Source organism: Cricetulus griseus, chromosome 5 (assembly GCF_003668045.3).
Source record: "Cricetulus griseus strain 17A/GY chromosome 5, alternate assembly CriGri-PICRH-1.0, whole genome shotgun sequence".
NCBI lineage: Eukaryota > Metazoa > Chordata > Mammalia > Rodentia > Cricetidae > Cricetulus > Cricetulus griseus.
The window spans coordinates 193,098,900-193,122,141 of NC_048598.1; the positions used below are offsets into that span (position 1 = coordinate 193,098,900).

The window sequence follows — 23,242 nt, forward strand, 5'->3', positions numbered from 1 at the left end:
AGGCTTGTTGTAAATCTTTCTAAGAGTTTATATGACACAGGTATAATGTGTTCCTTGAAAGTCTGAATGATACAAAGCACTTCTTACCATGTAAGTATTGAGACCTAAATACTTAGCGAATATTTATTATTCATCTAGCCTATTTTTTGTCTTCATTTCTTAATTAGATTTACTAACACTTTATTATTCTTACTGAGAACAGAGAACAAACTCATATATCTATTTACATTTTGTTTAATGCTATTTCATTAATCTTAGTATTTTAAATTTATTATTTCCTTCTTTTTATTTTATGATTGCTTGTTTTTCTATTCTTTTGTTTAGATGCTCAGTCCATTTTTATTCTCTCTTTTTTTCAAAATAAAAGCAAATCTTTCAATTTTTTAGAACAATTCAAGTTATAGCCTATCTATTTGAATGTATTTTGTTACTATTAGTTTATGACTAGAATTTTGATTATATCTTTTGACTTAATTTAAAATTTTATGGCACTGTGCTTAAAAATAATGGGTCATGAAAAACATTTTACTTTTTGTAACTGGGCTATCTGTGGTTGGGTTCTTAATATAGTTTATGGACTTTAAAAATAACAATTTACTTATCAAGTATTATAAGCTAAATAGTATTTAGAGAGGGGGCCTTGGGGTATAGTTAGAGTTAGATGAGATCATGGGGGGTGACGCTTCCTAATAGGATAAATGGTCCTCTGAGACACTGGAGAGTTTCACTTCACACAAGCCCCATTCCTTTCCCCCTCAACTCTGCCATGGGAGGACTCATCAGGAAGTGGACACCTGTAAGCCTGTAGAACCCTCACTAGAAACCAAATCTGCCTATACCTCATTCGTGAACTTCCCTGACCCTTGAGATTTTAGCCTCTCTGTAACTTCGAGAAAAGGCAATTCTATTATTTGTGTCACCAAATGTAAGGCATTGTGTGATGGCAGCTAAACAGACTAAAGCATCAGCTTTACTAATTAAGTCAGCTGTTGTGCTTTATAATCTAAAGATATTTGAAAGGGATATTTTAAAGCTCTCCTATCACAAAGAACTTGTTGAAGTTAAGTGCAGAGTGGTGATGCAGGAATCTGTGCGATTTGAAGAGAGGCTTGGGGTAAAGACCATGGTAACAAAGTGCCTTCAAATTTAGGTGTGCCCTGGGAATTAACTCAGACACAGGAGTCAGAAATCCAAGATGTAATGGAGTGTCATGTGTGTTACCATTTAATGTTAGCACAGATAACAAACAAACACAGAAAACAAACAAACCCACTCCATAAAGACTCTAGAGGCAAAGGTGGAGAAGGTAGATGAGAATGCTGTCAAGATATGGAGACTGGGACTTTTAGAAATATTTTAGGAGAGACTAGAAAACCTTAGATCATGAACCTACTGTAAAACTAGGTAGATTCAAAAAGTCATTAAAGGTAGTGGGATAATTATAACTTTAGAAGACTGTGTGGAGGCAAGATGTGTAATTATTGGAATGTTAAGGGCAGATTTTAGTGAAGACACTGGAATGGGTAAACATTGCCTTTTTTTTTTTCAATAGTAGATGGTAAGACCATAATCTTTACCAACTGAATTAGGAGTCCTGTACTGGCTATGCATCCCTTTCCTGCTGGCCCTCATATACTGCCACATCAAGCTGTATCATTATTTTATATGGTGAAGAACCCAATTGTAACTGGAAGCTAGGAACATGTCCAGGTAAAAAAAAAACAGACTTTGTTTTGCTGGTAACTAATTAGTCTGGAAAAAAAATAGTTCATCATTTAGAGTGGGATGAGAAATGTGGCAAGAATTTTATTATTATTACTATTTTTATTATAACAATTATTATTATTTTAAAAACTAATGACAAGACATGACTACCCACAGTGAACTAATGAAGAGTAGAAAACAAATTAATACTATTTTAAACCAGTCTTCTCGATCTGTGGCACATATCTGCATACCTTGACATCTTGTATATTGTTCATATATTGGAATTCTATGTCCCTGAGGGAATGGACATTTTCCAGACCTACAACACATGTCAGACTGTGGGGCACATTGCTCTAGAAGGGGAGCTACCAGAGAAATGCATGAGGAAAAGCAACACCCTAATCTCAAATGCCATCACAAAGCTATTTAAGCTAATTATGGTGATAATGAATGATAGTTTTGTGTTTAAAAGTTCATAGCAAAGACTCTAAGTACTTAAGTAATTTGTATTTCCCACTAACTAGTGAATAAATGCATCCTATAAGTACTTATGGATTATTTACTCTATTCTAGCACTCTGAGAAATGGAGAAAGAAAACAAAAAAGTATGTTCCCTTTCTGGGCTTAGCAGGTATGAGCACTTGCTATCAGGCTTGACAGCAATCATGCAATCATCGGAACAGACATGACTGAGAGACTTGATTCCTGCAAGTTGTTCTCTGACCTCTATGTACACTGTGGCATGTGTGTGCCTCCTCACCCTCTACCAACTCAATAACTAAATGTAAGAAAAAGTTCTCTTCCCCAAGAGCTTTGCTGGATCCAGAGCACAATTACTACATCAGAGTGTGACAGAGTTATAATAGGTTGTAGTGAGGTTTATAGTGTGGTCTAGGTCACCCAGCTTAGCTACAGACATGATAGAGACTAAATTTGATTCCTTGATCTGAGCACAGTAAGATTTCAATCATAGTACTGCCTGCTGCATCATATTTACTGTGAGCAAGTCACTATGAGCTGTCATCGAAAATTAATGGGCATCACAGATTTCTTTGAAAATCACCAAACCTGGATTCAGTTGGATTGAGACTTCTCCTGGTGTCACTTGGGTATTGATTTCATTCTCATTTGATGTCATTATGTGCACTGACAGGTGTTCTACTGAGTCAACTGGACAGCCTTTGCTTATCAGATTGGAAATGGTATCACAACGTTCACTTCTTGATCCACCTGAAACAAAATCCTGTTTAAAAAAAGGAAAATCACTGACTATTTTAGCAAATCATCTCAGTGACAACTTAAGAAACCCATACAGTACAAATATTACAAAGGAGACATTTCCGGTGTAGAACAAATTAGGTTATTGCATAAATGAGCTGCATGCTTTTAATAAAAGTATGGCAAATTTCTCAGGAATAAATGTTTTACTTCTACATTTCATTTAAAAATAAGACAACAAGTTAATAAGGAGGGGAAGTTTAATCAAGCACTTTAATTGTTGTTGACTGAGCACTGTAAAATTACACTAGCTTCATTCTTTCTAAACATCTGACTTTGGCAATTCAGATCTAAAAAAGAATTAGTCAAAGTAGAGGATTTATTGTTTCCACATGTATGCCTCTTATTTCAAGGAACACAGCTGGCAAGTCTACTGTGTGCTGTTGTGTTCAGGAGATGAGAACAACTCCTTCAAAATTACATGCCTAAATGTGCTGACAGCTCATACAGAAGGAATTGGAATTCTAGCTTCTCAGACCATTAATCTCTGGATCTTCTTATGAACAAATCAGCCTCTGAATAATTGGGTAAACCTAGGAAGATGCTTGTGATGACACAGTGGTAGAAGATTCTAATTCAGACTCTCCAGATTTTGCATCTAAGCTAACCTTTAACAATGGTTCAGCATAAAACAGTAGCTAGTTGTTTAAGAGTTATACCTCTTAATAGAATATGATTAAAAGTTAATTTGTTCTGGCTGAGACTTGAAAAAATGATACTTCTATTTTTCACATGACCATTCAGGCATTGTTTTGAAAAATATGGGAATATTTTACTATGGATAATATTGGTATAAAGTATTTAAGATAGTTACATGTGAGCTGAATATTTGCTCAGCAATCTTCTTGGAAGGGCTATTTTGGTTCAGCATTTGATCATTTTATCTTTAATGATTCAGAAAATCTTATCTCTACATAATTAATCATTTAGTGAAAGTCTGTTGAGCAGATACTTACTACAGGACAATAGTTTTCAAAGGGTAAGAATACAGATCAAAGCAGCTAGAGTCTTCTCTACTGAAATCAGCAGGTCATGGGTGAATTCTGTCACTAAGCAGGGAAATATAATTATTATGGGAGTAAAGCTTTAGGAACAAGAGAATGTTATAGGTTATGGAGAAAGGGAATTGTAAAGTTTAAATGCCAGGCTGAAGGTGAGGCCATTAATTAATGAAAAATGATATCCTCAGCATCAGAGAATGATTAGGTAGAATCATAGTGGGCAATATAAAATATCTTTAAAAATTTGTTCTTTCTCAATTTAGATCATGGCTTGGAAAATTAAAGTCAGTAGGACAAATGTGACCTTTTGTCTGTTTTTACATGGTTTGTATTTCAGAATGCCCCAATTTTAGAAGATGGTAATAGAACAAGGCAAGAAGAATATGCTGTAGAGTCTGTGTTTGGCTGTAAATGCTATTGGTTTACTGTCTGATCTTCACAGTGTTTATCCCTAATTAGTGTATGGCGGTTGCTGGTGATCCTAACACAATGAAAAGGGACCTTTCTTTGTAATTGAACTTTCTAGATGTTTGCTAAGTGGTATTGTAGACATTTAAATTTGCCTTGCACTTAATAGCCTTCACCTATATTTTAAACAGAAGTTTAAAACTCAGTTTAAAACACCTGCAACTATCAGCTAGATGTAGTTTATAAATTGCTTGGAGTTCCTCAGAGAAAGGGAACTTTTCACGTTAGGTATAGCACTCTGTTTCTCCCATTGTGGGGACACAGAGTGCACAAGACATGGTACTTGTTGCATTCCCAACTCGAGTGTCATGTGGAGGGCCACATGCATTTTCCAGATAGAAAGTTCCCAAGATTTCAGATCATGCAATGAAAATAAAATATAAACAGCTCTAATCTTCCTTTTCAGCTTACTAGAGTTCCTGAACTGTGTGTACAGAATGGAGAAAGAAAGGGCAGCTACTTTCCTGTAACTATACATCAAGCTATATGCCATGTGACCTTTAAATGTCAAATAGTTTTGCTAAAGTAGCAAAATCTTCTCAATTATTTTGCAATGTCTGAATCAGAATGGCTGTTTTAGCCCACTGTAAGCACTAAGTCAGAAAAGCATTGCCAATTGGCCAATTAGGTTTGAAAAGGAAAGAAAAGGTTCTTGCCCATTGTGGCTTACTTTCCATTTGAAAGAAAAGCAATTTGAAACCACACCCTTTTAATTTCTTGGCAGGTTTTGTCATTTTAATTTCTTCTAACCCTTATGTTTTATTTTTTCTTAAAGAAAAATACTGGGAAATCAGACTCCACCTTTCTGTAGCTAAAATCAGTTGAGAATGAGAGGCCCAGGCTGAAGTCACTGGCTTTTCACCAGTTGCCTCTTCTATGTATTAGCATAATACTCTGGGTATAAAAGCAAAATGAATTTTCCTCCTACTAATGTCTGAGTCTTTTGGCTTCCAAAACCAAGCAATCTGCTTGGAAATGGAAGGGTCTTATCATCTCCTTTTGAACAGCAAATGCCCTTCACATCCTATTCTTGAAACAGTGGTTTCAAGTCAGGCCCACACCATGACACTGTGATGGCTGTGTCAGCCAAGACAGAAGAGAGTTGCTTGAAACAGTGTGGCTCTTAACAATGTTAACTAGAAACATGAGTATTAGCTGATGATATTAATAAAGTCCTTTCTCTCTCAATTGCTTTTCTAATAGTTTTATTGAGGGAAAACAGATTATGGAATGACAGATTAAAATGCCATTTAAGAATACAAGCAGGAGATCTAGTCTAGATACATGGGGGAGGGCCTGGGTATTGCCCCAAACGATGTGACAGATTTTGATGATTCTCCATGGGAGGCCTCACCCTCTCTGAGGAGTGGATGGGAGGTGGCAGGGGAGTGAGAGGTTGGGAGGGAGAGGGAACTGGGCACTGGGATTTCGAGGCCTCCAAAGCCACAGAGAAACCCTGTCTCGAAAACCAAAAAAAAAAAAAAAAAAAAAAAAATTAAATATTAAAAAAGTTTTTAAAAAAGCATACAATCAGATTGAGTATATACTGTCTACACCCAGTGATTTTTGAGATAGGATTTTTACTAATGTTTTGACAACTTCATACATGCATATACTACTTTCTGATTACTGTTATTCCCCCTTTATCTCCCTGGACCAGTAATGCCTCCTCCATACAGAGCTTTTTCCCACATTCAAATCTATTTGTTTTACTTTGTTTTTTTTTTGACCTACTGTTTACCCAGGGCTGTCTTTGTGTTCATGAGTTTGGAATTATCTACTAAAGTCTGGTGGGTTCACCATTCAGTTCATAACTAAAGACAATGACGACACCTCTCCCAGTATCTTTCAGTTGCTAATATTTTGGTAGGGAGCAAAGGGCTCTCTGAATCTCTCTCCCATCCATAACCAATTGTTGACAAGACCAGTGTTGTGCAGGCCCAGTGCAGGTCACCACTGCTACTGTAAGTCTAAGTCATTCGTCATTCCTAGTAGCTAGCATTTCTCAGCCTTACCTTCCAGCTCTTACATCTTTTCCACAACCCCTTCTAGGGTATTCCCTGAGCCTTGGAGGGGATGGTATTTTGAACAGCTTCGAAAATTATACAAGCCAGGTTTGTTAAGCTTTTTTTTTTCTTTGTTATCATCATGATCAGGAAAAACCTCCCTCACCCTTCTCTTGTCCTCCCTCTTTTCTGGTTGAGAAACCAGGGTCACCACCTGTGTCTGTCTATATGATGGGTGATCTTACCTCTTGATGATATCGGGCCAGCCTACAGGCATTGCACCATTCCTTCTCTTAGTAAAATGAACAATTGGCAAAGATTGTACCCTCAGAGATTATCTTGCCAGCAAGCCCTAGGGATATGTCTGTCTTCATCTCCCAGTATTGGGGCAACATATGTGTGTAACTATACCTGGCTTTGGTATGGGTAATAGGGGTCCTCACTGAGGTCCTTGTGCTTGTACAGCAAGCACTTTCCCTATTGAGCCATCTCTCCAGCTGCTTAAAGTAAGTGAAGTATCTATAGACACAACTCCTATATCTCAAGCAATGCCCTATGCTATGTTACTTCAATTATATTATATATACTATATATAATATATATTAGTTAAAGTGTGGGGTGGATACAAACAGTATTTCCATTTTAGAGCTAGGGAAAGTGATTTAAAGGGATAAAGTAACATAGTTTACATAGTTATTTACATAATTTTCATAGGTTACATAGTTTATGGTTAGAAACTGTTGGAACTAGGGTTTAAATTCAACTTGGTGTCTCTTCAGAGCCTGATCTGCCTAAACTATATATACTACCTTACACTGTGGCATGTAGACAAAAATAACCTTGCAAATTTTAAGTATTTTCCTCAAGGTCTATCTCTGTTTGCAAGTGCAATAGTTGACACAGGATTCCTCTGTCCCTTCAGCACCCCCACCCCCTGCATTGGCTTTCTTCCTTCTGAATTCCCATCCCTTGGCACACCCCTATGTCCCTGCTTCTGTGACCAGACAGATGGGTATTTTCAGAGCTGCCACTTTTCTTCCTTTTTGTGCCATTCACAGCTTTGAGGAGGAGTGGTCTCTCTGAGACCTGATTTCACACTTGGCTGACAACTGGGCTTTGAAGCATATTTCAGAAAGTTCCCCATAACATCTACTGAAGCACTCAGCAGCTGAAGTTGGCTGGCACAAAGAGCACGGCTCTAAGGGTCTTCTCTAGTGATGAGTGGATTACTGGCTTAGGGTCAGGAAAACCAGGCCACAAAACATCCCTGACAGAGAACCCTACAAGTCAACTCCAAGCTCAAGGCTGTAGAGATGAGTGAGAAAAAGGGTTGTTCAGAGAATGGCAAGAATTCTGTCTGGTCTTTAGACGACAGAACTTGGACTAAGAAACTCTGGAATCTTCCTTTTTGTGACATTGTCTGACTTGACGGGTTGTGACAAAGTACTTCCTTGTTAATTAATGACGTCTGATTTTTCCCCTGTGATGTTAACCCAGAGCACAAAGAACATGAGACTGTTAGAAGAGGTAACTTTCAGATAAGGCTCCTGTATCTAAAACCCTTCTGTGCTTGTGCCCTGATTCATAGAAGAGAGTGGTGCCCATCCCCCTGCTCCTTTTCAACTGTCTTTGTTTTCCTGCTTCATGCATGAAGAGAAGGTGACAATATGATGGGAGTTTAGTTGTTGAGCTAAATTAGAGGAAGTAAAACTAGAAATTCATGTCCATGCCAGACAGAAGTCTGAAAGCCTGCTAGCTACAATTCCCAGGAGTTTCATAAGTAACTACAAAGTTACCCAGGCACTCTCACAGAGAGATCCCAATTTAGCAGATGGCACCTTAGGGAAAAAATTATGTGTAAGTAACTCTGATTTAAGATTATTGATTTTAAAAACATCATAAAACAACTTTAGAGCAGCACAAAAAGAAGTCATTATAATTTTTTACTAAGAATTTTGTTGGAATTTGTTTTTCTGCACAGAATGAAAAACATTACTTTTAACAATAACATTGAATTATTCTCCACTGTACAGGATTTAAATACACACAGCACTTCAGTAACAGTAAAAATAAAGGCATCACATTTTCCGTAAGAAAGTGAAAGTTGCTATACAATGTTAAGAAATCACTGAACTCTTAGTTTTTCATATAGAAACAAGTAAAACAGACCAATGAATCACCCTGCTTTTCTTTGATAAGAAAGCAATAAAACTTGGGTGTATAACTTTGTGCTGCAAGTTGCAGCAAGAATCTTATATCAAAGTCTACTGAACTATCAAAATTTATTAATTATATTTGCCAACTTTTTCCACAGAACAGATGTCATGTCAAAATTACCACACTTTTTCTAATAAAAATGTTACACTTAATTTTATATTCAACCAGATAATCTGCTTTTCCACAGAAAACCAAATAAAAATTTCCTGATGCTCAGGATTATCTTTCTTGTTTCTGATGCATCTTTAAAGTGTAAAATGTTGGCAGGATGAAGTCAGGCTAGATATAGTTAAGGATGAGAAAAACTCAAAGGCAGGAGCAACAACAAACAAAAACAACAACGAAAAAAGGCACACCTCTTGAACACACCATCCGCATTCTGGACCCAGCTGGAGGCACCTGGCACAGGAGACCGCATTTGAAGAGCCACATCTATTGTGTTCTGAAATTCAAGTTAAGAGGAACCATTAGGCTTTTCTTTCAAGGTGGACAGTGTACACATAAAGAAACTCAGTTGGAAAAGTGAAATAATGTATAATTCCTTTAGGAAGCATTAACCTGCTCATTCTCATCAACAGGCACTTGGATAGCTAGCATCGGATTTTCTAAGATCAGGAGAAAGGATGTTAGAATTGTGACCTTGGGCATATCTGGGGCTTTAGCTTTATTGTAGGTTGTGCTGCACTGCAAGGGGATCCTTTAAAGTTTAGGTTCATTGAAGTCATAGTTTGTAATCTCTGAACTAAGCAGGTGCTTTTCCTTCTGATGTTTTTCCTGTAAAAATTAGCATATCAACATATGAAGCCATGTTGAGTCACAGTGAGGGAAATTTCTGAGAAGTAATATCGAAGGGCATTTAAAATAGTTCCAGTGGAAGGTCTGATTGTGTTAATATTGATTATTTTGTGTAATACAGATCTCAACACTGTGGCATGAGTGGTTGAGTGAGCCCTTTTAGCTAATTCAATGTGGTTTTTCAGACTGGATCACATTAAGATCATTGATTCCTGTGCTGGGCTATATCTGACTAGATAGCTGTAACTGGAAATTGCCTTTATTCCTCTATGTACTCAGTTCTAAAGGAGAGAAATGTTCATTGTTGTAAACATAGACACATAGACTCTCATACAGAATGAGAATATATCATTTTTTCTTGTGTTTATTGGGTCAGTCTTACTATATATTATCCTTTAACCTGAGATGGCCTACAGGCATTGGGAATCATGTATTTTCCCACTTACTAATAGACACACAGTGAATGGGGTGGACATCAGGGATAAAGTCACTTACATTCAATGTGGGAGAGGACATGCAGAGTGTGTAAACAAACAGGAGATTTCACCAAATTGCTACGATGTGGTGGAGTTCTCTCCTCTTTAAAACAACGAAAAGGAACAAGGGTGGGGCTCTTTAATCATTGCTCCATAGAGATTATGTCCTCTGGTACTCTCTTTGCTATCATTGTTTACATATTTTAATCTGCATTTCTCTGCTTAAAAGTTCATTCAGCATTAAAATATGTGTGGTATGGACATAATCACACATAACGGAAGAGTTTACAGGGACATGGCCCATCAAATTCCCATTGCAGTTTTTCTTCTCTCTTTCAACTTTCCTAACAGTCCTGGAATCCAGGGTAAAACAGTTTTCTGCCTTGGATGTGTCATAGCACAGGTGTTGGAGTGGGCAGAGTGAGGGTGGCGACTACAGTAGAGAGGCACTAACTATAGCAGAGTGTCAGGCTGGTGTGCTTTGCATTAAGCTTCATACACTCTTCCCTAACACCCTCTCTCATGGTCTATTATTTACTCTCTGTGGTTCCTCCTACCCTTCAACTTTGGCTTTAGAGCAATATTTAGTGTGTGTATATATTTGTGTGTAATATATATATATATATATATATGCATATATATAATATACATATATATTAGCAATATATATGTTCCAAGAATTCCTCTCTGATCTTCCCAGATCTAGTCTAGAATTCCAAGAACTAAAAATAACTTATGTTTTGGGCTCCCTTCACTACCAGCTTGGCCATCTAAATATGGAGACTCCCTATTCCAAATCATCCATCTGGCTTAGTCTGCAAATTGTGAAAAACTGCTTATTCTTAAAATATTCAGAAGACGGAGTGACCTTTTCAGTTTTATTTCCAGAAAGAAAACCAAAACGGGTCTAGAAATCAGGCACACTGGCAAACTCCTGCGGTCTGGGTGTATTCATCTCCAATGCGATGTTTGAGGTGGTGCCTTTAGGATATTACTGTGTCTGAGGTTCCTCCCCTGTGAGTAAGACAATAGCCTTTACAGAAGAGACTTCTCTGTGGTTGCCCCTTTTACCTTTTTGGTTTGGTAAAGGACCCTTACTAGGCACAGAATGCCTGCTTCTTTATGGTGGATTTCCCAGCCTCCAGAGTTATGAGAAACAAGCCTCTTATAAATTACTTAATATCAGATATACTGTTACATCAACAAGAAATAAGTAAGATAAAGACCTGATTGACCTTTACTAGTGCTGGCTTTGACCTCACTGGAACATGGAGTGATATCTATTTCAGTGTAGACTTGAATGGGCCTCTGATTCAACAGGAAGAACTTTGCATTGGCAGTCAAGACTGCAGAATCCTGGAAAGATAGATGCAGAACCTCGGGCTCTAAGCCTTATTACTAATGTTTGTCCAGTTCTCACCTAAGTTCACCCAGGTTAAAGCTTATGTTAGGCTCTACTTCCACAGCATATAGGAAGCACAGCAAATTTATAAGCAAAAATCTATTAATCTATTTTCTTTCTTTCTTTTTTGCTTGCTTATTTTATCTTGCCTTGAATTCTGTATAGCCCAAGGTGGCCTTCAAGTAGCAGCCATCTTCCTGCCCATGTGCTAGACTATCCAAATGAGTGGCCATGAAGAGCTGCAAAAGTTTTATTAGTATTCTCTTATTTAAAAAAAAATTCCAAGGCTGATCTCTATTCTCCAAATTCAGATACCTAAAGATGATAGTCAGGATTGATAGGAACCTTGATCTTGTCAATGCATAGAAGATTCTAGGGCTGACATTGCTCACAGTCTACATAACTATAGATAGTGAAAAAGCCCAGAAATGGATTTAAAGGAGACAGGCCTGATGGTTCTGCAGACCTGGGAGAAGGCAGGGAATTGAACTCAATGGGAACAGTGTCAAACGTTATTTCTGGACAGTGTCATGGTTACACAGATATGCACTGACAGAATTTTAAAAGATTGCTCTTCAATTTAAAAATATGCAAGTTAGAAAAATACATAACATTTAAATGGCATGTTAGTTATGGCACTTCCTATCACTGAGTGGTCAAATTATTGTAAGAATTGTTTGTCAGCATGTGATATAATGTGATACAAATTCTCTCTCTCCCGTACACACACATTCAGACACACATACACATTTCTGTGAGAGGAGAAATCCTTACAAAACACACATATCAACACACAAATGTTGTTTGCAGACTCTGGCATTTGTCATCAGCCTCTGGGTCTGCTTGGCTCATTGGCTTTCTCATTTCTAATGCAAGAATGAGGTGGTTTCCTAGCAGCCCAGGGCCCTGCCCTAACACCTCATTAAAGTGTGGGCTTGAGTCGTTCTTCTGCCATCTATGATTGCAATGTCTGCTTGCTCAGTCTTTTGTCCAATGCTGTTTCCTTACACACACTATTCTTTATATTCTTGGCTTGCGTTCTTAGGAAGGATAATTTTGCATTAATTGTAATGACTCTTAAGCCATAGGAAGCACGGTGACGATGATTTAAACCTCACAATTCCACATTCACCTTTTGTGCCTTTTTAGTCCCCCTGAACTGTGTCATTTTTCTGTGACAGAAATTGTTAAAGGTTTAATGACTTATTGTCTTTCTAAATAATTTTATTCCTTGACCTATGGGCAAGTTTTCTGATGGGGGAAGTCTTCTGTACATATGTTTCTCTTATTGGTTGATGAATAAAACACTGTTGGCCAATAGAGAAGCAAGATAGGCGGGACTAGGGGACAAGGAGGATTCTGGGAAGTGTAGTAGGAGAGAAGTCACAACAGTTTTCATATTACATTATGAGGCTGGATGGGGCAGATGTGTTGGGGCCACATTGCTAAATAATAACTGGGAGAAAACACTGGACTTCCATGCAGCATTCACTTACTAATATGTGCCTAAAACTGCTATTACTTCATTTCCTCCCTCTAATGAGTATCTAACCCATAGCCAACTGTTTCTACAATGATGCTGTAATGTAAAGCATACATACATAATAAGCACACAGTAGGGGATCTGGGATAATGTTATAGTAATTGGTATTACTAATGATATTGGGAAATTCATATTGACATGTGTACATATACACCTTTGTATGTCAGTGTGTTTATGTGTTTAGTTCTAGGATTCCAAAAAGGATAATGGTGTGTGTTTAAATTTGTAGTAAATGTACCTTGCTGTCTATCCTTAATATGGAAGTCTCTTGAGTTATAAGACAAAAATCTAAACTGTATCTAACCTAGAAATATAAGTAAATAAAAAATTAATGTATTCAGATTAGTTGTTTGAAATGATTATTAAGAAGAAGAGAGTTAAAGAAACATGTACGAATTCAGTCCTGTGAGCAAAAGCCAGGCCCAACTGGGGACCAAATTAGAGAAGCTCTCTGAGAACACAATCATTTTATTCATGGTGTTACTAATTATTTTGAGACTAGTTAGTCAGTAGAAGGTAGGAAACCCAAACAGATGACAATAACCCCAAGCAAATAATAACAACCATACCACAACACCCCTTCCAACCAAAATACACTAGATGTTTTGGTGTTTAGGCTTAGAGCTTTCCAAAATCCTAACTGAAGTCTGGAAACAAGATTTCCAGTATTCTTTTCTTGCTGTAAGGACTGTACATAATTTTTTGATGTGATTTACATGATATCTACTGTTATTATCTGGCATATAAAACAAATAGGATTGACAGGAATTGTAGACTCTGATAATTAGAAACCCTTATTCTAGATTCTTCTATTACTCCTAGATAGAAAGATTTGTAGGAAAGTGCATTTTTCAAGGCAGTATCACTTTCCTTCTATATTTACTATACAAATCAAATTATGCTTGGGTAATTGCATAAAGCTACTTCCTTAAATAAAAGTAAAGTCAACACTGTATTTTTGATAACAGTCAAGCCAGACACACAGAGTATATGTAATTTTCGAGGGTAACTTCAGAGTCTCCTTGACACTCATTTCATCCTATGTTTTGTTACAGCTACCCTCACGATACTGAACCTGTTTACTGAAGCTTTTTTTAATACAGAGATTTAATATATTCTGCTATTTGATGTACAAACAGAAACAAAGAACAACACTGATGGCTTCAGTCATTAGAATCATCAAGTCACTCCAAGGTTTGAGCTGAAGTTTCCTAAAGGTCCCCATAAACCAGAAGGATAGAACTACTTCTCTGTAAACTTGGTGTGAAAAACAAAAGTCAACAAGTAGTAGGGATCAGAGGGAGGCAGGAGCGCCTCTGAAAGGGGATCTGAGAAGGGAATTTCTGAAGGCTAAACAAGATGAGACCAAACATCTACCCTTGGATTTCATATGTACAGCATTCAAACGATGTAAGATAGTGTTTTTCATTTACTGTTTTATTAGTGCTTAGACTATAGGAAATAATTCTACTCTTGGAACTGACAAGGAAGCAGATAAAATAATTACAATATATGTCACAACTTTAGCTATTAAAATAACTTACGGAACAAATACATATCTCAGTTTCATCATTTATAAATAGTTAAAAATTTATTCTACGTATGTATCTTACTCATAAGTTATGGAATCAGAAGCTACTAGTTTCTAACATATATAGTAAACAGTATCAGCTAGCAGACTTCTCTTTTTATCCTCTACCATATAGTTTAATGTGTTTCAAACTTGTAGTAAATAAGCATTTAATGCAAAGAAATGAAGGTGAGTGTGTCTTTGGGGAAAGAAATCTTGTCTTAAGGGTTCATCTGCTTCTTTTGTTGGTGTGTGTGTGTGTGTGTGTGTGTGTGTGTGTGTGTGTGTGTAAAATCACACACTATCATGTATTTAGTGAGAGTACAAATTTCATTCATATTTGCCTTCTTGGTTTGCTTTTTGAGGTCAGGAACTCTGAAGGGGTTTTAAAAGAAGAGAAGATGGTATGATAATGTTTAATTCTTAGTTGAAGAGAAACTAAAGGAATGAGGTCATTACAAGAAGAAATATAGAGATTCCTAGCAAGAGGCTTATTGAGAAAGATGGTCAGTGGAGAGCACAGTAGTAGACCCTAGAGCACAAATAGCATCACAATCTTGTCCCACTTTGAGGCAATACCTAACTTTAAACTCAGATGGATAAGAGAGGCAGAGGTTGTGGGCAGGCCAGTGCAGGGTAGAATGGCTTGACCTTGACATTGAAACATGGCTCCTTGGAAGAAGAGCAGTTCTTCTGAGCAGGGAGCTGCTATTGGTCCTCAAACAACAGAACTCAAAGCAGAAGGCAAGGGGGCTGATGGCCTGATGAAAGAAGTCAAGCTGGAATGCCACCAACGTCTGCAATGGTCTACCTCAGTTAGTGATAAACCATTAGAATACTGTGGCTACTGGCCTCCCTGTTCCTTTTTAATTTTTATCCCCAGGATTTTTTAAGCAACATTAATAGGAACTGGAATGTCACAATTTCCAGCCTTTCTTGCAATGATGGTTATTGAATGAATCGTTCTGATGACAGTTATCCCAAAGTTGCTTAATGGGTCCTCTGTGAAAGATTATCAAAAAAAGCCCAGTTTCTCTTTTGCCTGTCCTGATTCTTTCTTACTGCCACATCAACATGACCTCTCTAGTGTCCATAACCATCTTCAGACCAGAGGGAACTTGTCTCATAAAAATTAATGCTAAAGATTCAGAGTGAAAGGGCCCATGCAGTTCTATCTGAGTCTGTCTGTATGTGACACTCCGTGACACTCAAGCTGCCTCTGAGGATGAGGACAGATACACCCTGATCTTAACTAACCCACTGCTTTTGGGAACCCTCTCACTAGTATATTAGCACAGCTATTAACTAACAAATTTTTATCTTAGAGTTTTAAAAAAGTAGTAAAGGAGAGAGTCAAAAATGCAAGTACATGGTTTTAAAAGAACTGTGAAGCCTTTTCTCCCTACATTAAAAAGATTTTTTATACCCCCACATTTCGTTTGTTTGCTTTCCCTTGGAGAAGATGACTAAACTCTTTAAACTCTTTTGTTTCTTTTTAAAGATTAAATTCATCAATTTATTTTATTATTATTATTTTGCATTTGTGTGAGAGAGAGGGAGGGAAGGAGGGAGGGAGGGAAAGGGAGAGAGAGAGAGAGAGAGAGAGAGAGAGAGAGAGAGAGAGAGAGAGAGAGAGAGAGAGAATGTGCCTGTGCATATCATGGTGACCATGGAGGTAAGAGGACAACTCTGTGGAGTTGGTTCTCTCCTTCCTGCACATGGGTTCCAGTGATCCAACTCAGGTTGTGTCAAGTGCCCTTACCCTCTGAAATCTCTCAAATGCCTATTATGTATTTTTCTTTACATCCCTAATATAGGAGTCCAGTACCTGGGGGTCACACCCAGTAAAGTTATAATAAATAAACAGAATTCCATGTTAAACTTAATTTGAAAATTTAATTCCTAGAGTTTATAATAGCTCTTGGGTGTTTACATTTTAAAAGAGCCTTCATTTCCCAAATGTATTTACTTTAAAAAGCAACATAACTATGTTTGCTTCTAGATCCACATCTGGATACAGCATATGATTCTCCAAATTCATAAAAACAAACATACCCTAGTGGCATTATTTATTTTGAAAACACAGCTTTTATTTTGAAAGTCATTTGAAAATATAATTTATTTTGAAAGTTAAATTTGTTTAAAAAGGACTCTGACTATATGATGATACACCTAAAATAGCACTTTTTAATCTTATTCTCATCAGATGCAAAACCATTAAATCCATTTGCTTTCTTTGATTGCTCAGATCAAAGGAAAGCCTCCTTTCAGAAAATGTTCCTTTCCTACATTGGAATAATTCCTCAGTGTAACTTCTTTTTGGGTGTTAGGACAGAACCTCTGTATTTGCTCCTTTAAGCCAGGTGGGGCTTTGGGGGCGAGGGGACCCTTAGTGTGCCTTACCTTTCATTTCAAAAAAAGACCCAATCTTCCCATTATTCAGGAAACATATTATGCAATTGTATTAGAAAATCAAAATAAGGAGAGGCCATTTTAACTTTGGGCAGGTTCAGGAATGTTGGAGTAACACCACACATCCTAGTCTTTGGTCTTGCCCTCTTTGGTGCTGTCCAAATTGAGTCAGTTACACTGGGCTAGGATGGCATAAGTCTGAGTTCCGGTTTACAAGAAGAGCCAGTAAGTAGTTACAAGTAATCTCCATTTGTGTTGAAACTGATGGTCACAAGAGGCCTGGTCAGAAAGGACCATAGCAGAAATTTTCATCATAATTTATTTTTATACATAATAATCAGTTTGAAAGGCTCTGATTTGTTTACCCATTGGGTGACTATAATTTATGCTTTATCTTCAGTCACTTTTTACATCCAATGGGGCACTGGTATAATTAATTACAGTTACAATTATGTCATTGGTATAAATTGGAATTCCCCAGGGAGGCCAAAGGTCAAGATCAGTCTTAATCAGCAGCTCTCAATCCTTGGGTCGTGACCATCAGAAAACAATTATTTCTGATGGTCTTAGTAACTGAGATACCACTTAGTAGCAAAATTATAACTATGAAGTAGCAACAAAAACAATTTTATGGCCAGGGTTCACTACAACATGAGGAACTGTATTAAAGGTTGTAACATAAGTAATATTGGGAACAACTGGTCCTAAATGCTGTTTCATTAATGAGCAATCAGAAGCAACAACAACAAAGCCAGAAGACAGTATTCAGAAGATATGTGAGTCTCTACTCCCCCAGCTGTCAATGATAAAAGACTCCCTCCTCACAGGCTGGCCTGGAGTAAGGCGTGGAGGCCAGCTAAATGCAGAAATTAGATTAAAAGTAGATTATGTTTAGCTCACATTCCATGTGTTTGATGTGTGAAGCAGATGAACACCCAAAATGAATATTTGCTTGCTTGATGATTGCTGTTCCTGTTTATCTCCAGGCCATGAAATTTCTTGAGTGGGCCATGTTGTCACTCAACAACAAGAGTACCTCCAAAAATGATCTGATTCAGTTGTTCATCTGACAAGTCAGTTTGTCTTCAGACACTCACTTGGTAGGAAACTGAGACAAACTCAGGAAAAAAGTGGGGTCAAGAGCACTCATCTCCCAGTACAGCCTTTCTACTGAAGCCTCAGCAATTCAAAAACCATTAAGAGCTCAGGACTGAAGGAAGGCTCCAGAGGCCCCTCTGAGGTAAATCCTAGTCAGGGCTGCATTTGTCTAACTTGGAAAGGCAATATTAGTCATGTGCTTTGTGTCTTGTTTGAACTGGAGTGTTTCCATACATTCCAACTATCCTGTTTATGAGGCACACTCCCTTTCTATAAAAGCCAAATACTCACCAGCTTTCCACCCGACGAGTTTTGAACTTAACATACTGGATCAAATGAGTTCCAGGGGCTCTTCCTATTTTCCTTTCCAACTCTTGGTAGGTAGGAATTTCCATTCTCCCACTTAAAAATAAAATAAAATAAACAACAACCAAAACCCCCCAAACACACTGTTTTTCATGCCAGAAAAATGACTTGGTTACAGAGGCAAAAGAAAAATACCCTCTGGTAAGAGGAATGCCTTGTCTGCATCGAGTCATCCAAACCTGGAGTCACACTGCAGGTGTGTACATGACCAAAACCACAAGGCAACACCTGAATTGTAAGGAATTCAGTTTGCTTTTCTGCAAACCTTGTGTGTTTGTCTGTCTGTGTTTATGATAACTCCAACCTGCATGCTTTTTTAAAGGTCTCTTGTCCACCACAGAAAATACCTCACTCAAGTCAAATGCCAGTGAACTTCTAGGCATTCTCCTGTCTCTGCCTCCCAATGCCATGAGATCACAGACACACATTCCCACACATTGCTTTTTGTGAATTCTGCATTCAGGTCCTCATGCTTCTGTGTCCATGCCTCCCCTTCTTACACACTTATGGGGAATTAAAACAGTAATGATTCATCCAGCAATTACCCCATGTTGGGCCCTATACTGAGTCTCACTGATAGTATAAAAATCCTTTGAGGGTGTCACTACTGTCCCTGGGTTTTGGATGGTGAGCTAAAACCTAAAGAAGCTAAGTCTCAACCCAAAGCCATACAGCTTGAATGCCTAGGGACAGGCATTGTGGGGAATTGTGACTACAGAGCACTTCCAGGTGAAGTGTGTTGCACATGTAGTTGAGAACAACAATTGATCCAAAGTAGCTCGGAAATCTCCTGAGTATTAAAGTTATTAATACTTTATAATGACTCAGTAACCCCATGTACCCGAAAGCATGGCTTAAGTACAAGCACTGTGTCATTACTTTTCCTATCACCCACCCTAAAGATGGCTCATTATCCCACTCTAAATATAAGGATGTTACATTCCACAGCAGGTATTTAGTATTCTCAATGCTGAAGAACACCCTAAATGGTTTAGCCCTTTGCAAGATTCATTTCCTTTCTATACCCAAGGTAACTATGATTTGTCGCTTGAAAGTCCTGGGCTGAGTCTCTTGCTGAGGCATGAATCAGGTCTGCTGGCCCGCGTTCAGGGTAGGGGAAAGCAGGATCCTCTTTTCAACTGTTTTCCCAACCTCTTGCCAGGAGATGCTCTGAACTGCTTACTAATTAGGCAGAAGCATAAAGTGCTGTTCACAGCGGCCTTTCACTTGCTAACTTCCAGTTATGCCCTGGCAGCCAAATCTGGACCAGGAAAGGGATCTGGTTGGTCTTCTGTCACCACTGCTTTGACCTTAGCTCTCTGTTAATGAACTCTGCTGCAGTTCTGCTTGCTGGCAGATGAGGGATACTACTTCCCACATTCACAGGCTTTAAAAGTTGTAAAAACATTTAAAGGCAGAGTATGATTTAACAGGGCATGAGTGGTGAAGATCATGCATCTAGCCTATATAGTTGTCTTAGCATATGGGGCTGTTTTAAGACACAGTTTATAACAGGCAAGATTTATTTCAAAGGCCAACAAAATCCTCATGCTTTAGCTACAATACCTGGCCATACTGTTCAATGAGAATTCACTGTTTCCTGTTTTAATATTAATGAGAAGCATAACAGCCCTTGCAGATACTGGAGGGCTCTGCATACGGGGACAGCTCTGCCTCCACAGGTCTGTCAAAATCTGTGCACTCACACTCTGAATGTTCTATTAGTAAAATTTACAATTGACATTGTAAATTAGAATTTTATTTGCGAAGGCAATTTTCTCCTGATAGCATATAGAAAAACATGAAATTACAAGATATGGCTTTTAAAAAGTAAACTAAGGACACTTAAAATACATCTTTTGGCCTCAGCTCCCTTGGTGACCAACTCAAGTTTGTTTTGTGGTTTTTTTTTTGTTGTTGTTTTGTTTTTGAGACAGGGTTTCTCTGTGTAGCTTTGAAGCCTATCTGGAGACCAGGCTGGCCTCGAACTCACAGAGATCTGCCTGCCAATGCCTCCCGAGTGCTGGGATTAAAGGCGTGCACCACCAACGTCCAGCCCAACTCAGATTTTAAAGCCTATATAATATTTGATTAATTTGTATACTTTCTTCAATTCAGATTAAGTGGTAAATTATTCTAATGCCATTCATACCAGTTGAACCTAATTGGTGAATATATATATTCTTAGTTACAGTTTTAATGGTGTGAAGAAACACCGTGACTAAGAAATTTTATAAATTTTATAGCATTTAATTGGGATATTGCTTACACTTTTAGAGGGTTAGGCTATGGTCAGCCTGGTGTGAGCTTTTGAAACCTCAAAGCTCACCCTTAGTGACACACCTACTCCAAAAGGCCACAGCCACTCTGTGGTTGTTTGAATAGGTATGACTCCCATAGACTCATATGTTTGAATGCTTGGCCCATAGTGAGTGGCACTATTTGGAGATATGGCCTTGTTGGAGTACTTGTGTTGCTGTAGAGAGGGGCTGTGAGGTTGTCTATGCTCAAGCTATGCCCAGTGACACAGTTTATTTCCTGCTTCTTGTGGATCAAGATGTAGAACTCTCAGCTTCTTCTCCAGCACCATGTCTGCCTGCATGCCACCATGAAAGTAAAAATGGACTAAATCTCGGAAACTGTACATCAGCCCCAGTTAAATGTTTTTCTTTATAAGAGTTGCCATGGTCATAGTGTTTATTAACAGCAATAGAAACCCTAAGGTTTCCATCAAGGCCATGCTTCCTAATCCTTCCTAAACAGTTCCACTAACTTAGGACCAAGGATTCAAACATACAAGCCTATAGGGACCAAACTCAATCAAATCACTGTTATCAATATCTTATGCTATAAAGAAATAGGCAGGACATTGATATCAGTCCAGGATTTCTTCAGTAATTAATACTGTTACTACTCCCAGTATACTAATGCAGCCTGAACTCCATGTTAATAATGTATTTTATATTCTACTCTACATATTAAATTCTCTTCTATTCTCAACACCAATATAGTTCTAGACATATTTGTGTCTTTTCTAAAGTTTGTTTTATTTACAGGATCATACAAAAGAAAATCTTGAGTTATAGTCAGATGATTGTAACTGAAGGTTATTTTATACAATGGATATGTAAATGTATACTCTTCTGTAATATCTCAGTTGCCTTAAACTTTTAAAGTCAGTATTCATCTAATTTTATTGGCCACAATTTGAAATATATATACATACATACATACATACATACATACATACATACATACATAATATCCCAATGGAGTTTGTATATTCAGAAAAAGTTAATATTAATGCTGTTATGAGCTATTATAATTATTTGCTTTGAAATTCTTTGAAATTTTGCTTTATTCCTCACATGTCTCTAAATAATTAAGCTACTTTTCCTTCCTCATAATTCAGCTTCCCCAGAGTTCATCATTTCCTGGGAAGGTTTCCCAGCAGGGTTTTAATATTCTTCTTGCTCTCCCTGTATTCTTGTGGGATTGTGTTCCAACCCCACCTCCCAACAATTCCCATCAGTCCTTCTTAACGAACAGTTCTGATACACTAGACTGCACCAGGCTCCATTTTCATCACCCCCTGGACTGCACCAAGCAGGCCTCATTGTCATCATCACACGCATATTAGACTGTTCTAGGTCCCATTTCATCATTACAGAAACATCTTCTAAATTTGAAAGTGTGTTCATCACCTTGCTCAAGAACACCAATGCCCAACTCTGCCACCATGGACAGAGCCATTAGGACTCCCTGAAGATGCTGACTGTGATAGGGTGGTAAGCCTCTTAGGCTATAGAAGCACCGCACTGTAAATATGCAATGGTTCTTAGATTCAAAACAACCAAAGAGAAGTGGATTATAGGGAAAATTCAAGACAAGACAGAAAATGGGACAGAAGGCTGCCCACTAAGCCAAGAATGCTAACGCATGGAGTTGAAAATGAACAGAACAGGCCAACATCAGCATGTGATGAACCCTGAGTAACAGCTTGATCTTAGTGTCTGGAGCTGCTTTATGTCTCATGGTGATGGTGATGATTCTGTTAGACAGTCCCCTCCACAATTCTTTCCCCTGAACCTCACCTCTACACCTGGATTTTCTTCATGACTGGTTAATTTCCAGTAGAGCTTTTTTTATTTTAACACTTGCCATTTGTGATTCTTTCTTCTTAAACCCACATTTTTTCTAAGTCTTCCCACTAAAACATGTTTCTAACTTCACCTTTATATGGCAGGGACATGGGAGTGGCTCTGCCCCCACCTGTCTTTATTCTCTTTCTGTAGGACAGGTTTTCCCCCTAAATGGTCACCTCCTCTATCTGATCAGTGAATGACTCATTCAAAGGCAAATGGCTATTTCCTAATTACATTTAGCAACCAATATTCAGTGATGGTTGACTGTCCTGTGCCTTTAACAATGATGTTACTCTACGCCCTTCCCCTTCTGACAATTTCTCCTATTTTCATATCTTTCAGTAGATTCCACACCTGAGCTTCCACGAGTTAATAAAACTTTCAGATTCCCCTCCTCAAACAAGAACACATTTTTTTTACCTTAATTTCCAATTTCTTCCCCATGTTTCTGTTTTGTGTTTCCAACAATCTGCTAGGCATCTGTTTAGATCCCTGACACATCCCCCAAATCCACAATGTTCCTCTTCTTCACCCAAATGGATTCTATTAATAACCCTATTTTCCCATTTATTTCAGTTTAAATCTTTGTGATCAACCCCATTCCCAGTAGCCACTAGGGAGGAGAGAAGGTAGAGTAACCCTCTCATATCTGAGTGAGAACAGGCTTCCTCAGGCCTCTTCCTTTCCTTCTGCAACAATCAAATGCAAGCCCTGAACCCTGCCCCCTTTCACCACAGCACCCACAGAATCAAGTACAG

At 38.0% G+C, this 23,242-nt stretch overlaps 1 protein-coding gene across 1 annotated transcript in view; it reads right to left on the reverse strand.

The window, feature by feature from the left end:
* The window catches only part of Itgb8 (integrin subunit beta 8), a 74,099-nt gene that overhangs the window by 32,784 nt on the left and 18,073 nt on the right, over positions 1–23,242 (reverse strand). The window contains exons 2-3 of the mRNA XM_027416417.2: positions 9,034–9,119; positions 2,776–2,950 (exon numbers count right to left, since the gene is read on the reverse strand). Coding sequence (XP_027272218.1) covers positions 2,776–2,950; positions 9,034–9,119 — 261 coding nt within the window. The remainder of the gene's footprint in view (positions 1–2,775; positions 2,951–9,033; positions 9,120–23,242) is intronic.